This window comes from Ahaetulla prasina, chromosome 14 (genome assembly GCF_028640845.1).
Source record: "Ahaetulla prasina isolate Xishuangbanna chromosome 14, ASM2864084v1, whole genome shotgun sequence".
Classification (NCBI taxonomy): domain Eukaryota; kingdom Metazoa; phylum Chordata; class Lepidosauria; order Squamata; family Colubridae; genus Ahaetulla; species Ahaetulla prasina.
In genome coordinates this window covers 10,728,673-10,745,694 of record NC_080552.1, presented here as the reverse complement: position 1 = coordinate 10,745,694, position 17,022 = coordinate 10,728,673, and the positions used below count along the sequence as shown (strand labels likewise).

The 17,022-nt window shown below is 48.7% G+C and overlaps 1 protein-coding gene across 4 annotated transcripts in view; it reads right to left on the bottom strand.

The window, feature by feature from the left end:
* The window catches only part of SEPTIN12 (septin 12), a 113,957-nt gene that overhangs the window by 33,732 nt on the left and 63,203 nt on the right, over positions 1–17,022 (bottom strand). For all 4 annotated transcript variants that reach the window (XM_058157573.1, XM_058157572.1, XM_058157574.1 and 1 more), the window contains one exon: positions 7,300–7,488. In XM_058157573.1, coding sequence (XP_058013556.1) covers positions 7,300–7,488 — 189 coding nt within the window. The remainder of the gene's footprint in view (positions 1–7,299; positions 7,489–17,022) is intronic.

Sequence of the window (17,022 nt, the reverse complement as noted above, 5' to 3'; positions counted from 1 at the left end):
TCTTCAGCTAACTCTGGAAGTGATGGTCCCAAGTGAACTGTGCTTTGAAAAGTGGGACAACCAGGCCACCCCAGATGGAAGGACCTTGAGTGGAAGCCATCAAGTCTAATCTACCCCCAAAGCAAACAGGAAACTAGGAACTCTAATTCAAGGCAGATGTTCTCCCTTGCATGGGGAAACGATAGCTCACAATTAACTTCTTCTCTGAGGAGGAGGGGCCGTTGCTTGGCTGAAAACCTCAAGTCATACTTTCTGTTCTCCAGACAGATGGGGAAAGTCAAGGACCCAGTCTGGGAGAATTAGCTGGGGGTGGGAGTTGGGGGGAGAGAAAGCCATTTGATTCACCCTAACTGAGCAACCTTCCAGTTCTTGGAGCTATACTTTTCCGAATTATTTCTTTTTTTTAGGCTACGTAGCAGGGGTGGGCTTCAAAAATTTTAGCAAGGGGTTTTCTGCCTGGTTGCTGAGTGGGTATGGCCATAGTGGGCATGGCCAAGTCGGCCTCCTGCACCACGGTGGGAGAGGGGGCATTTGGCACACTTCGGGGTCCAGAGATTTTACTTAAGCCTCCGGGAGGATGAAAACAGCCTCCCAAGGCTCCAAAGGCCCTCTTCCCGATCTTCCGGTAAGCCCATTTTACGCCCTCCTCGAGCCTCTGCGCGTGCCCTGCACTAATCTGCATCCAAAACGGGCCACATGGGGACTCCTGGGAGGGGTGGGGCAAGCGGGGCAGGGCCAGCCAAGGGATTTGGGAGTTCTCCAAATTGCACAGAATCTTAGCTAGAGTTTCTCCCAAACCGTTGTGAACCTGAGGTCAAATCTATCAGTTTGGAAGTGCACGTGTAATGCAGGCGCGGTCGCTCCGCTCGCACAAGTGGACCCTCTGTGCATGCGCGAACTCTTCTGCACATGCGCAGAGGGTAAAAAACAGGTTACTTCCTGGTTAAAACCAGGAAGTAATGACGACCGGGCAGGTGGGAAGAGCCTCGTGCTGCCGTTGCTATCGGTTCTCCGAACCACCCGCCACCATCGCTACTGGTTCGGCCAAACCGGTCTGAACCGGTAGCATTTCCTCCCTGTTATATACCCTGTTTCCCCAAAAATAAGACATCCCCTGATAATAAGCCCAATAAGACTTTTGAGCGCATGCGTTAAAATAAGCGTCCCCCCCGAAAATAAACCCTCCCTGAAAATATTTAAATGCAGAGCTGGAAATCAGGTAAGATGGCAAGAGGAGCCCCATCTTGCTCCATACGCCCCAAAATAATAAGACCTCCCCGAAAATAAGGCCAAACGCTTATTTCAGGGTTCAAAAAAATATACGACAGGGTCTTATTTTTGCAGAAACACAGGTATGTGTGTGTGTGTGCCGGGCAGGTGGGTGGAGCCTCACGCAGCTGTCACTACCGATTCTCTGAACCACCCGCTGCCATTGCTACGGGTTCGGCCAAACTAGTCCGATCTGGTAGCATTTTACCCCTGCTGCGAACTCCCAGCAGCCCGCCCCTGCTACTTAAGGTTCTCACAGATACCTGACCAAGGGTGACAGGAGGGGAGGAGAGAAGACCAATCTTTCCAGCTTTTGGGGGAGAGGGGGGAATCTCTTTGGGTTATTTGGGGGTGAAGCAGGGATGAAATGCAAAATTTGTTACTGCCGTTTCTGTGGGCGTGGCTTGGTGGTGGTGGTGGGTAATGTGACTAGGTGGACATGGCCAATTTTTTTTTTTTACTTTTAAAAGCATTTTATCTACAACTTCTTCAGCCGAAGAAGTTGTAAAAAAATGCTTTTAGAAGGTTCTGGCGATCAGGCAACTCAGCTGGGATCGCCAGAGGAGCCTTTAAAACCTTTTTTTTTTACAACCCCTTCGGCCAAAGAGGTTGTAGAAAAAATGCTTTTAAAGGGTTCTGACGATCCCAGCTGAGCCACGCGATCATCAGAGGCTTTTTTTTTCACTTTTAAAAGCATTTTTTAAAAGTAAAAAAATAAAAACCTCTGATGATCACGCGGCTCAGCTGGACATGGGGAGGTGGGCAGGGATTTTTGCTAACGGTTCTCCGAACCACCCGCCACCATCGCTACCGGATCGGATGATCCGGTCCGAACTGGGAGCATTTCACCCCTGGGATGAAGGCACTGTAGAAATGCTCATGTTTTCCTAAAACAAACATATGTGTGAAGAGAAGGAATCTCTCTGCTGAAAAAGGGCCAAGTTCTGGCTATGCAAAATGTGGAAGACTGTAAAGTCAGGGTGTGGGAACCAGATGCCCAAACTGAAGGTCATACAGTCTTATGTTCCTTTCCCATGTTTTCCTTTCTGCTTTTTATCAGTTGGCTTTTGATCTCGTTCTTGATGAGCATCTCGCGTTTGTGTGTGTGTGTGTGTTGAAATCCCCTTATTCCGACCGAACCCTCCTATAAATATTTATAAGGCCTATCAGTTCTTTAAACAAAAGGCCAGAAACCCCCTCAAACGTAAAGAGGGGGACGATGCTTGGCTTGTCCAGGGCCGTCCGTGCTCGATGAGATCACTGTCTTGTGGCTGAATTAATCGCAGACTGGCTTCGGCCAGAACTGAACAGAGCTTCGATCTTACGGCATTTTCCATAGAGGGAAGGCTACGAAGGGCCACATTTTTCCCAATGGGAAAGATATTCTGCTGGGCCAGATGAAAGGACTATCTCCTTTGGCTTTCTGTTCCCACAGTGGCTGCTGCAGTAGTGCAACTGACTCATATTTAAGACGGTTGCGCTGTCCCAGGGTCACATGGTCCCCTTTTGCGACCTTCTGACAGGCAAATTCAGTGGGGAAACTAGATTCACTTTCCAACTGTATTACTCCTTTAACAATCGCAGGGATTCACTTAACAAATGCGTTAGGAAAAATGGGGCAAAACTCACCTAACAATTGTTTCACTTAGCAACATAAACTTTGGGCTCAATTGTGGTCGTAAGTCAAAGACTACCTGGCTCTAGAACCAGGGGTGTCAACCTCAAGGCCTGGGGCAGGGGTGAAATCCAGCAGGTTCTGACAGGTTCTGGAGAACCGGTAGTGGAAATTTTGAGTAGTTCGGAGAACCGGCAAATACCACCTCTGGCTGGCCACAGAGTGGGGAGGGAATGGAGATTTTGCAATATCTTTCCCCTGGAGTGGGAGGAATGGGATTTTGCAGTATCCTTCCCCCAGGAGTGGGAAGGGAATGGGGATTTTGCAGTATCTTTCCCCTGGAGTGGGAGGAATGGGATTTTGCAGTATCCTTCCCCCAGGAGTGGGAAGGGAATGGGGATTTTGCAGTATCCTTCCCCCAGGAGTGGGAAGGGAATGGGGATTTTGCAGTATCTTTCCCCTGGAGTGGGAGGGAATGGAGGTTTTGCAATATCCTTCCCCTGGAGTGGAAAGGGAATGGAGATTTTGCAGTATCCTTCCCCTGGAGTGGAAAGGGAATGGAGATTTTGCAGTATCCTTCCCCTGGAGTGGAAAGGGAATGGAGATTTTACAGTATCCTTCTCCTGGAGTGGAAAGGGAATGGAGATTTTACAGTATCCTTCTCCTGGAGTGGGGAGGGAATGGAGATTTTGCAGTATCCTTCCCCCTGGAGTGGGGAGGGAATGGAGATTTTGCAGTATCCTTCCCCCAGGAGTGGGGAGGGAATGGAGATTTTGCAGTATCCTTCCCTCTGCCACACCCACCAAAACACGCCCACCAAGACATGGCCACAAAAGTGGTAGTAAAAAAACTTGGATTTCACCATTGGCCTTGGGACCTGAAATTGGCCCGCAGGGTGCTTAGATCTTGCCCACGGTGCCACCCTGGAAGCAGCAAAGAACTGGCCCGCGGTGCCCCTGCCAGCAAAAACAGAGCTCAGGAGTGTCGCAGGTGACCCTCCCAAGCTCCATTTTCACTGGCAGAGGGTTGCAGGATGCTGTCGCAGCCAAAAATAGAGCTCGGGAACCCATTTTCACTGGCAGAGCGCCATGAGTGAGGTCGAGCTGGCCACGCCCACCCTGGCTACACCCCCACCCACCCACCCTCACGGTCAAACACAGCCCTGATGGGGACCTCAATGAAATCAAGTTTGACACCTCTGTTCTAGACTTTCACTTCCCAGAGCCCCATTCAAAAAGACGCGACTTTCAGATCCGCTGTGTCCTTCCTTGTTATTTTGTCTCCGGCGTGCAACATCTCAGCTTTTTCTATTATTTATTTATTTATTTATTTATTCATATTTTTATACCGCCCTATCTCCCTAGGGACTCAGGGCGGTGTACAGCCATCTAAAAACAACATAAATATACACAGTAAAACATTAATCTAAAAAACTTATTAAATAGGCCGAATATTTAAAATAGACATAAATAATAAAACCCCAAGTTAAAACCAAATCTAAAATTTAAACAATTAAAATTTAAAAATCTAGTCCAGTCCTGCGCAGATAAATAGATGTGTCTTAAGCTCGCGGCGGAAGGTCCGAAGGTCAGGAAGTTGACGAAGTCCTGGGGGAAGCTCGTTCCAGAGGGTGGGAGCCCCCACAGAAAAGGCCCTTCCGCTGGGCGTCGCCAGTCGGCACTGCCTAGCTGACGGCACCCTGAGGAGTCCCTCCCTGTGGGAGCGCACGGGTCAGTGGGAGGCATTCGATGGCAGTAGACGGTCCCGTAAGTAACCTGGCCCTATGCCATGGAGCGCTTTAAAGATCATTACCAAAACCTTGAAGCGCACCCGGAAAACCACAGGCAGCCAGTGCAGTCTGCGCAGGAGAGGTGTCACATGGGAGCCACGAGGGGCTCCCTCTATCACCCGCGCAGCCGCATTCTGAACTACCTGGAGTCTCCGGGTGCTCCTCAAGGGGAGCCCCATGTAGAGAGCATTGCAGTAGTCCAGACGAGATGTCACGAGAGCATGAGTGACCGTGCATAAGGCATCCCGGTCTAGAAAGGGGCGCAACTGGCGGACCAGGCGGACCTGGTAAAAAGCTCTCCTGGAGACGGCCGTCAGATGGTCTTCGAAAGACAGCCGTCCATCCAGGAGAACACCCAAGTTGCGTACCCTCTCCATTGGGGCCAATGACTTGCCCCCAACAGTCAGCCGAGGCTGCAGCTGACTGTACCGGGATGCCGGCATCCACAGCCACTCCGTCTTGGAGGGATTGAGCTTGAGCCTGTTTCTCCCCATCCAGACCCGTACGGCTTCCAGACACTGGGACAGCACCTCGATAGCTTCGCTGGGGTGGTCCGGTGTGGAAAAGTACAGCTGGGTGTCATCAGCGTACAGCTGGTACCTCACACCGATCTAGATTACTTCCCCACCCCCCTCAATTTAAGCTCTTTACCATTTATCGCTTCTACGTGCCAAGCCATCCTTTTCTTTACCCCGTGGCTTGTCAGGAGATGTTGAATTCTGATGCTTATCTGAGCTTTGCTCAATTTAGGGTTTCAGATAACGCGTTTTAAGTCAGTCAGAAAAGAGTTTAGAGAACGCCCAACACAACATTTGTGTACTTATGCCCAGGCAACGTTTTCGGCTAATGATATCACCTTGCAAGGCCACCCAATGACCTGCGTTCCATCCGTTAGGAGGTACCTGCAATTTATTGCCAGATATTCTCGCCCATGAATTACAACAAATGGCATGCACGGTTGCAATTTGCCTTGGTGGATGTATTTCTCAAGATGTACAAGTAGTCATTGACTTACAACAGTTTGTCCAGTGACTGTTTGAAGTTACAATGACACTAGAGGTAGAGGCAGTGTCTGTATTTCAGACATCAATACATAGGGTGGGTCCAGACATATTTTACTAGAAGAGTTCTTAAATCTTCTGCTATAAAATTCACTATACCACCAGGCTTGAAATTTTAGGTCTAGACAGCCTCCAACTACGTCATCCAGGTTCCGACCTATGCTTAGTTCATAAGACTATTTACCAGAACGTCCTACTTGTAAATGAGTACTTTAATTTCAGCCGTAATAATACAAGGGCCATCAATAGATTTAAACTCAATGTAATTCGCTCTAATCTTAATTCTAGGAAATATGACTTCTGCAATAGAGTAGTAAATGTCTGTAACAATCTACCTGATCCTGTTGTAAGTTTCTCTAATCCCCGCACCTTTCACTTTAAACTAAAGGGCCTCTGTGGCTCAGGCTGCTAATGCAGTCTGTTATTAACAGCAGCAGCCTGCAATTACTGCAGGTTCTAGTCCCACCAGGCCCAAGGTTGACTCAGCCTTCCATCCTTTATAAGGTAGGTAAAATGAGGACCCAGATTGTTGGGGGGCAATAAGTTGACTTTGTATATAAATATACAAATAGAATGAAGACTATTGCTAACATAGTGTAAGCCGCCCTGAGTCTTCGGAGAAGGGCGGGATATAAATGTAAAAAGAAAACAAAAAACTGTCTACCATGGACCTTTCATGTTTCTTAAGAGGTCCCTAAGGGGGCGTGCATAAGCACACCAGTGTGCCTACCATCCCTGTCCTACTGTACCCATTTATATGTAATCATTTTATGTGTTCATGGCTATGTTTTGCCTATTTATCTCCTTTTTTTGTACAATTTTTCTTTTCATGTGTCCATGTCCATGTTTATACTGTTACTTGTTTCCTTGTACTTGTTGATAAATAAATAAGTAAGTAAGTAAGTAAGTAAATAAATAAATAAATATTCTGCCAGTTCGGACCGGTTTGCCCAAACCGGTAATGGACTTTGTGGGTGGACTATGCCATCCTATTTAGGCACGTTTCTTCCACCGAAGAGGTTGTAGAAAAAAATGCTTTTAAAAGTTAAAAAAAAAAAAGTTGGCCATGCCCACCCAGTCACATTACCACCCCACCAAGCCACGCCCACAGAACAGGAGGAACAAATTTTACATTTCACCACTGATCCAGCTGCCTTTAAACAAGCACTTTTTGGGAAAGAAAGAAAAACCTGACCCAACTATTGATCTGAATTTTGATGCCTGGAATTGGATGCTCAGTGTTTCGTGGAACATTTAGGAAAATGGTTTTACTGATTTACAATAACCTGCCCAGATGGAATCTCTGTAGATCTGAAAGCTCCTGAGAGAGAGAGAGAGAGACGGAGAGGAAAGACAGAGAGAGACAGACAGAGACACAGACAAAGACAGAGAGAGAAAGAGAGACAGACAGACAGAGAAAGAGTGTGTGTGAGAGAGAGACAGACAGACAGAGACAGACAGAGAGACAGAGAGTGAGAGAGAGAGCGACAGAGAGAGACAGAGAGAGACAGAGACAGAGAGAGAGAGGGAGAGGGAGAGGGAGAGGGAGAGATATTCACACTCACCTACAACCATGATGTTGAATTCAAACCCGGTTTTCATGGTCTTGATACGCATCTGGTCCAGGACGGCTTCAATCCCCACGTAGCCGAATAGCCCGCCGCCCGTGGTCTTGAGGTCTGGACCATCCTGGGGAATTGGTTCTCCTGCTAGATTGTCCTCCATGCTCAACTGCTGAAGCTTGGGATGAATCTCTGCATAGAGGAAGAGAAAATATAAATTATATAAGCCAAGGCAACCTCCTCCTTTTCTCTTTGTACTTCTGTATATTAAGTCTGGAGCAAGAACGAAAACGAAAGACAAAACGCATCTTTTGCCTGGAAGCAAAAATGCAGCCTTGACGGAGACACAACATCTGTCTAAAGTTGGGTGCTGCAAGAGACGGTGGAGAGGCTGGGACAGGGATGGAAGAGAGAGGAGACAGTCAAGAAACAGAAGGGGAAACACCCTGCTGGCAGCTTATCTCATAAACAGCAACTCGGCTCAATGAGGCAACAGAATGACCGAGTTGGAAGGGACCTTGGAGGTCTTCTAATCCAACCCCCTGCTCAAGCGGAACACCCTATAGCATTCCAGACAAGTAGCTGTCCAGTCTCTTCTTTAAAAACCTCCAGTGTTGGAGCATTTACAACTTCTGAAGGCACTGATTAATTGTCCCCACTGTTAGGGAATTTCTCCTTAGTTCTAGATTGCTTCTCTCCTGGATTAATTTCCCTTGTTTCTTCTCTGGTGCTTTGAAGAATTGGTTGACCCAGCCTCTTCTTTGTGCCAGCATCTCAAATATTGGAACACTGCTTTCATGTCACTTTTGTAATCAAGGGAGTCCATTTAACCATCTCAGCAAGTTCCTAAAACCATCATTTTTTAAAAGAATGCAAACATTTCCCTGCTTTTTCTGCTATTCAGTGCTCTCTACCCTCTCCAAACAGAGAGACATCACTTCTGGTTTGCCATTCAAAAAATATCATCTCCGAGGATTTTAGGAAGTGCATAACTTGGTCATCCAAGCAGAAGGATGATGAAAAACGGTTGCAGGAATTGACTAAAGGTAAAGGTTCCCCTCGCACATATGTGCTAGTTGTTCCCGACTCTAGGGGGTGGTGCTCATCTCCTTCAAAGCTGAAGAGCCAGCGTTGTCCGAAGATGTCTCCGTGGTCGTGTGGCCGGCATGACTCAACGCCAAAGGCGCACAGAACGCTGTTCCCTTCCCACCAAAGATGGTCCCTGTTTTTCTACTTGCATTTTTTACCTGCTTTTGAACTGCTAGGTTTGGCAGAAGCTGGGACAAATCACAGGAACTCACCCCATCATGCGGCACTAGGGGTTCAAACCTTCTCTGTAGTCATGTGGCCGGCATGACTCAACGCCAAAGGCGCACGGAACGCTGTTCCCTTCTCACCAAAGGTGGTCCCTGTTTTTCTACTTGCATTTTTTACGTGCTTTCGATCTGCTATGTTGGCAGAAGCTGGGGCAAATAATGGGAGCTCCCCCCATCATGCGGCACTAGGGATTCGAACTGCTGAACTGCCGACCTCTCGATTGACAAGCTCAGCACCTTAGCCACTGATCCACCACGTCCGTTCGCTACACAAATCCAATTCCTGCAACCGTTCTTTGTAGTTTTTTAGCTTCTGGTCCCCTAATCATCTTTGTTGCTTTTTTCCGACACTCGTTCCAGAGTCTAACTATCTGAAGAATCTTCCTCGACATGAGCAGAGTGCCCATTGTGCTGGGTTTCCCGTGCTGCATGGCATCCAGCTCATGTTATGTTTGTTTTCGACGGCCGTTAGGCTGGGTGGGGGGGAAGAAGAGAAAGAGAAAAGTGGAAGTGAATTCAAATGCACAGCGACTTGACGTCTCTGGCAAAGGTCAGACCTGAAGGAGAAGCCCAACCAAGGAGGCTGGAGGGGTGCCTCCATTAGGGAAGGGTAGGGATGGGGGTGGAAGAGGGTTGGCACCCAGCCCAGAAATTGGAAAGCTTTGCAGAGGCACAGTGGGAGGGAAAGGGGTTAGTTTCTTCCCCCACCTCCCCAAATAAAGAGGGGGGGAGTCTCTTCTTAACTGGGTTGGTAATGAGGGGGGCTTGTTCAAAAGTCTGGGAAGTTGGCAGGGGTGGGCTTCAAAAATTTTAGCAAGGGGTTCTCTGCCCGGTTGCTGGGTTGGCGTGGCCATGGTGGGCGTGGCCTAGTCGGCCTCCTGTACCATGGCAGTGGGGGGGACATTTTTGCCCTCCCCGGGCTCCAGAGGCTTTTCTCGAGCCTCCGGGAGGGCAAAAACAGCCTCCCCAGGCTCTGGAGGCCAGAAATGGGCCCGTTTGTGGCCTTCCCGAACTTCCGATGGGGCCGGTTTTTTGCCCTCCCTGAGCCTCTGCGCACGCCCTGCACTTACCTGTATCCAAAACAGACCGCATGGGGACTCCTGAGAGGGGAGGGGCAGGGTGGGTGGGTGGGGTCAGCAAGGAGTGGAATTTGGAAGTTCTCCAAACTGCACAAAATCTTAGCTAGATGTTCTCCTGAACCCCTGCGAACCCCAGCAGCCCACCCCTGGAAATTGGACATGGCTGCATTAGAAGATCCGGTAATTTAGAAGGGATCCTGTGCTTAATTTCAAAGCTAAGAACGTTTTAAATCAATGAGGTTCAACAGATCTCTTTGGTATTCTTGGTGGGGTTTTTTTTTCAAATTCCCAGGCTAAAGAGAAGGTCATGCATTTTTCTGGCTGACCTTCCATTCCCAATATTGACCAGATCTGGTTTTCTTAGTCCAGGCTGGCTAGATGCTACTGCAAATACCAATTCACAGGCCAACAAAGGAGTTAAATATGATGGTCTTGACTTGTGTGGGCTATCACTCTTCAAATTGCAATAGTTCCCCAAGATTACAAGAGCTTCATGCCATTATCTTCAGCAGAAGATCCTAGATGAACAAACCCAGTTCTAAAAAAAATATGTACGTTATGTTGAATAGAATAGAATAGAATAGAATAGAATATAGAATAGAGTGGAGTGGAGTGGAGTGGAATGGAGTGGAGTGGAGTGGAGTGGAGTGGAGTAGAATAGAATAGAATAGAATAGAATAGAATAGAATAGAATAGTGGAGTGGAGTGGAGTGGAGTGGAGTGGAGTGGAGTGGAGTGGAGTGGAGTGGAGTAGAGTAGAGTAGAGTAGAGTAGAGTAGAATAGAATAGAATAGAACAAAGGAGTGGAGTGAAGTAGAGCAGAGCAGAGCAGAGCAGAACAGAACAGAACAGGAGGAGTGGAGTAGAGTGGAGTGGAGTGGAGTAGAATAGAGTAGAGTAGAGCAAAGCAGAACAGAACAGAACAGAACAGGAGGAGGAGTGGAGTGGAGTGGAGTGGAGTGGAGTGGAGTGGAGTGGAGTAGAGTAGAGTAGAGTAGAGTAGAGTAGAGTAGAGTAGAGTAGAGTAGAGTAGAGTAGAGTAGAATAGAATAGAATAGAATAGAATAGAATAGAATAGAATAGAATAGAATAGAATAGAATAGAATAGAATAGAATTCTTTTATTGGCCAAGTGTGATTGGACACACAAAGAATTTGTCTTTGGTACATATGCTCTCAGTGTACATAAAGAATAAATAAAATACATTCATCAAGAATCATAAGATACAACACTCAGTGATAGTCATAGTTAAAATATTGTTAAAATAATCTTGGCGCTGAAAACTGTGCATTTGTGGTCTACATGCACTTGTACAATGAGATTTTGGGACTTCAGTCATTTTTATTAAGAAGAAAGGAAGAGGAATTGAAATCTGAGCCATGGTACTTGTTAAGTTCGGGAAGTAACGAGGCTGGAGACCAAGGTAGTGACAACAGCTCTTTAATATAGGGTGAACCCAGCAACGTGGCTGGGGAAAAACCTCTCCTTATATACTGTTCAACCGGCGGCTTCAACCAATCAGCAACGTGCTTGTTTCCCGCCCAAACATTTAAAGATACATAACACTCCTCCCCTCCCAGAAAACACTTTACCTATATTTACATATTATTTACATGTTATTTTTCGACGTAGTCACGCAAATAACCTGGGCGTCTCCTGATTCTTTCTGACCTGCGCGGTTCAGTCCTTGGGAGTGGGTTGAGCTGGTCGGAGGGGCTGTTTGCTCCTCCCAGCTCTTTCTCTAGGCCATCCGGCCCTGGATTACTTGCAGATTCTTTTTCTAGGCCATCCGGCCTTGGATTACTTGCAGAGCTGTCCCTGCTGTTTCCAAAGGGAACCTGATGGTGTCGCTGGACCTCCGGGGACTCAGCTAAGTCTTGCGCCTCTCCCGGGTTAAAGTCAGCTGTGGGTTCAAATAATGTTTGGTCATGGTCTGCTTCATTTAGCTCGGATTGCTCGGCTATTCGTTTTCTTATCTGATCTATGTGGCGTCTCCATACTCGGTTGTCTTTTAACTCAACTAAGTATGATTTTGGACCGGTTGCTTTTATGATTTGCCCTGCCAGCCAACTTGGGCCATCCCCATAGTTGCGGGCCCACACTTGATCGCCTATGTCCATTTCTCTAGTTTTTCCAGTTCCCCTTGTAACCCTCTGGTGTGTAATGGGATTTAAACGGTCTAGTGGGCACCGGAGCTTCCGTCCCATCAATAATTCGGCTGGGCTTCTGCCTGTTGCAGTGCTGGGGTTCTGTGCTGAACGCCAGAAAGAAATCTATCTTTGTTTGCCAGTCGCCTGGCTTGAGTCTTGACAATGCCTCTTTGCGCTCCGGACGGAACGCTCTGCAAGGCCATTCGACGCAGGGTGGAAGGGCGCAGAGAGGGCATGCCGGATGCCCGCATCTGCCAGGTACTCCTCAAACTGTGTTGCCGTGAATTGCGGGCCGTTATCGGATACCAGCGTGTCGGGCAGCCCGTGGGTTGCAAACAGGTGCCTTAGGGCTGCGATTACAGCCTCGGCTGTCATGGATTTCATGAGAATGATTTCCAGCCATTTAGAAAATGCGTCGACTACCACTAGGAAGGTTTGGCCGTGGAATGGGCCAGCAAAATCAATGTGGATTCTCGACCAGGGCCCTTGGGGTTTTTCCCATTCCCTGACTGGGGCCGTTGGGGGTAGTGGTCTGGATTCCTGACAGGCCAGGCATTTCCCTACCCTCTCAGCAATTTCTAAGTCCATGAGGGGCCACCACACATAGCTTCTTGCTAACCCCTTCATCCTTACGATCCCTGGGTGACCTCGTGGAGGAGGTCCAATACCTTTGCCCTCAATTTCTCCGGGATCACCACTGATCCCCCACAGCAGGCACCCCTTGAGCCGAGAGTTCCCCCGCTTCTTCACAAATTCCTTAAACGCCGCCCAGCGCAGCGGCCACCCTCTTGTACCCAACCCAGTACAGTTCTCAAGGTAATGTCCCGGTATGATGCCCGAGCCACCTCCTTAGATGTGACTGGGCCAGAGTCCAGAGAGTCAATCAGCAGTATGGGCGCCCCGAGTGGGGTCCTCGATTGCCCCTGGTAGTGGGCATCTGCTTAATGCGTCCGCATGCCCCACTTCTTTTCCTGGTCGATGCTGCAGCTTGTAGGAGTAAGCAGCCAAGAAGATAGTCCATCGGGTCAATCGGGTGAAAGTGCCACAGGCGTTGGGCGGTCGCCAGCCAGTATCCTAACAGGGTCTATGGTCAGTGACAATTTCAAAGTTTCTGCCAAAACATATTCGTGAAATTTTTACCCCTGACACTATAGCTAGCGCTCTTATCCAACTGGCTATAGTTCCTCTCTGTTGAGGACATCGTTCTTGAATAGAATGCTATTGGGGCTTCTGTGCCATTTGGAAGTCTGTGGCTGAGCACAGCCCCACTCCGTAAGGGGAGGCATCGCAAACCAGAACCAATGGCAATGAGCTGTGATACTGGATTAGCAAGCTATTGCTCGAGAGTAGGTTTTTACTGCTTCAAAGCCCTGCTTCCGCCTTTCCCCAAGACCATGCAGCATTCTTTCCTAACAATTTATGCAGCGGCTCAGCAATCGTTGCCTTGTTTTTTAAAAAGACCGCGTAAAATTCACTAAACCCAGGAATGCCTGTAGCTCTGTTTTGTTTTTGGGCGCTGGAGCCTTTCTTATTGCCTTGACCTTGCTCTCAGTGGGTGAATTCTCTTGTCAATTCTGTAGCCCAAGAATTCTACGGATTCTACCCCTATCTGGCATTTGTTCACTTTAACCTTTAGACCGCTGACCGGAAAATGCCCAGAACTTTTCTCAGACGCTCCCCAGTTCCTCTAAATTTTCTGCCGACACCAACACATCATCAAAATAGGGAACTACCCTGGGAGCCCTTGCAGAAGTCGCCCATTAAGTTTTGAACAGCCCTGGTGCCACACTCACCCCAAATTGTAATCGGGTGCACTTGAAAGCCCCCTGTGAGTTACAATCGCTTGGGCTTCAGCTGTGGCTTCACGGCAGTTGTTGATAGGCTTGTGCCAAATCTAACTTTAGCAAAGACTTGCCCTTGTCCCAACGAGTGCAGCAAGTGTTGCACCACGGAACTGGGTAAGCGCTTTTGTAAGGCTTTGTTTAACGCCGCCTTGTAATCAGCGCAGATTCTAACTGACCCATCTGGTTTTACTGGGTGACGATTGGCGCTCCCATTTGGCGTGGTCGACTGGTACCAGTATCCCTGATTTATGAGCTTGTCTATCTCCTATCAATCTTGGGCTTAAGGGCAAAAGGTACCTCCTTGCTTTTATCCTGATAGGGGCTACCTGGGGTCTAAGTTGAAGGAAATAGGGGTCCCCTTGTACTTGCCCAGGCAGTCCTTGAAGACATCTTCGAATTCACTCATGAGTGCATCTTTAAGGTTAACGTCACTTCTGTAGATGCCAGTCACTCCCATGCCCAATGCACGGAACCAGTCTAGTCCCAACAAACTTGGCAGGGTCCTTCGACGATCGTGATGGGCAGGGTCTTCTTGTGTGGTCCGTGACTGACTCGGACAGAGGTGGTCCTCGAACAGGGATGCGATTCCCTTGGTAGTCGTGGACTCGTAGCCGTTGTGTTTGCAGGTGGCGCTCATGACTGATGGCAAAGCTTTCGCAAAGTGTCCCAGGACATGATTGTGATCGCTGACCCGTGTCCACTTCAAACGGCACGGCACTCCTTCTATTTTGGGCTTGGTGAAGATTTTCTTCTCCACCGGGTTGAGGCGCGCCTATTATCACAGTCATTTGATTCGAGTTCGCGCTTTTTGTTTGAGCCAATCACGGTCGCCTTGCCGATCCCGCGCCTGATTGGCTGATTTGAATTTTCGGCGGGAAGGTTGGGGAGCTCGACAGACTTGAGCCAGGTGCCCTTCTTCTCGCACCGCCGACATGTAGCGCCCTTGAACTTGCATTGTTGGCGCTGGTGTTGACCTCCGCAACTTCCGTGATTCGCCCGGTCTTCTTTGCCGCTTTCTCGGTTCGACAAACCCTTCCTCATCCTCACCGCCTGATTCGGTCTGGATCTCTTCGTGGTGTACCGGGTTGGTTTTGTGCTCGCGCGTGAGCGGCTTTGCAGGGTCTCCGCCGCTTGGGTGGACATCTCATGAGCTCTGGCTTCGTCCAGGCGTTTGCCAGCGTTAGATTGCTTTTGATAGCAGCCGCCTCCGCAAACGCATGTCTCTGACCCCACGGATGAGTTGCTCTAGCAGCGCCTCGTCCAGGTCTCGGTACCCACAGTCTTTGGAAGCTTTCTGCAGGGCGGCCATGTAGTCGCTGATGGATTCGCCCTCCAGCTGCCGGCGCTCTCCAAATTCAAAACGCCGCACGTATTTGGACGGCGTTGGCGCGAAATGGTTTTTAAGCAGGGTTTGCAGAGTTTGCCACGATACCGATTGTACCGGCGTTGGCTCTGCTAGGGCTTCCGCGATGTCGATGACCTCGGGACCGCAGTGGCTCAAGAAATATGCCCTTTTGCGGTTGTCTGGAACTCCTTGCAGTTCGTTGGCTTCTAGGAAGCTTTCGAAACGGGTCATATACGTTCCCCATTTCTCTCTGGCTGGGTCAAACGGCGCGGGCGGAGTGTAACTGGCCATCTCCGCGTTTCTGCCCTGGGTTTGCTGGGTTCGGTTCTTCCATGCTTCAGCTCGGTTCTGGTGCTCCTTAGCCTCGAGATCCCATCCTCGTCGCCAGTGTTAAGTTCGGGAAGTAACGAGGCTGGAGACCAAGGTAGTGACAACAGCTCTTTAATATAGGGTGAACCCAGCAACGTGGCTGGGGAAAAACCTCTCCTTATATACTGTTCAACCGGCGGCTTCAACCAATCAGCAACGTGCTTGTTTCCCGCCCAAACATTTAAAGATACATAACAGTACTGGAGTGAGGTAAGCCTGAAACCCAAACCCTCTGAGCTAACCCTTCAATATTTATGATCAGGGGTGGGCTTCAAAAATTTTAGCAAGGGGTTCTCTGCCCGGTTGCTGGGTGGGCGTGGCCATGGTGGGTGTAGCCTAGTCGGCCTCCTGCACCATAGGGGGAGGGGCATTTTTGCCCTCCCCGGGCTCTGGAGCCTTTTCTCGAGCCTCTGGGAGGGCAAAAATGGCCTCCCCAGGCTCTGTAGGCTCTCTGGAGGGCCCGTTTCTGGCCTTTGCAAACTTCCGGTAAGCCTGTTTTTTTGGCCTTCCTGAGCCTCCATGCGCACCCTGCACTTACCTGCATCCAAAACGGGCTACGTAGGGACTCCTGGGAGAGGCGGAGTGGGGTGGGAGGGGCTAGCCAGGAGGGGGATTTGGGAGTTCTCCAAACTGCACAGAATCTTATCTAGAGGATCTTCTGAGCCCCTGCGAACCCCCAGCAGCCCACCCCTATTTATTATAGAGATGCAGTGTTCAACGTAGGCAACGTGAAGATGGGTGGACTTCAACTCTCAGAATTCCCCCAGCCAGCATCTTCAAGTTGCCTACGCTGAGGAACCCTGGTGTAGAAGGATAAGGCCTTCCGGATTCCCCTCCCGCTCCAAATCTAAGGCAACTGATATTTAAGAAGGAGAAAGAGAGTCAGCCAGAGTTTGGTGACCCTCAAAAGAAGCCAGAAGCCTTGAGTCTCACATTTTCCTTTGGTTTCTCTGGCCAAGGAGACTTTAGCCTTTCATCCTAGCCTTGGGCGGGGCAGCTGCTTACAGTTATTCAAGAAGAAGAAGAAGAAGATGACAGAAATCCTGCCTTTATCTTTTTTCCTATCCACCCCCATTTCCCAGAGGGTGTAAGGATCAATCCATCTGCTCTTGGAACGGCGTGGGAGCAACTTCCTGTTGTTCTCCAGAGCATAAGGCTCCGGCTATATCCTTCAAAAGGAAAGACATGGGCCAGGATCAAGGACATCCATCTCTTCTTCTCCTCCTCCTCTTCTTCTTCCTCCTCCCCACTCAATATTCCCAGCTGGGCGAGAGCCACGCAAGCAAAGATGAGCATCTGAAACAATTTTTTACTGATCCCCCCCACCCCCGACACACACATATTTTTTGAACAGAATATTGGCCATATCATATCTTAAACAACTTCACATATCCAAATACATTTTGCTTAGTTACAATTTCTGCCAAAATATTCTTTTTCCATATTTTTAACCATGTCTTAATATTTCTACGCTCATTTATATAAACCACATCTTCTTTCGCCCTCAAGTTCTAACTTCTCCATTCTTACTAATATATATTATCTTTTATTGTTTTTGAACTAATTCAATTTTTATCCTGATACATTCAAACATGTTCGGGGTTGTCTTTCTTCCATTTCATC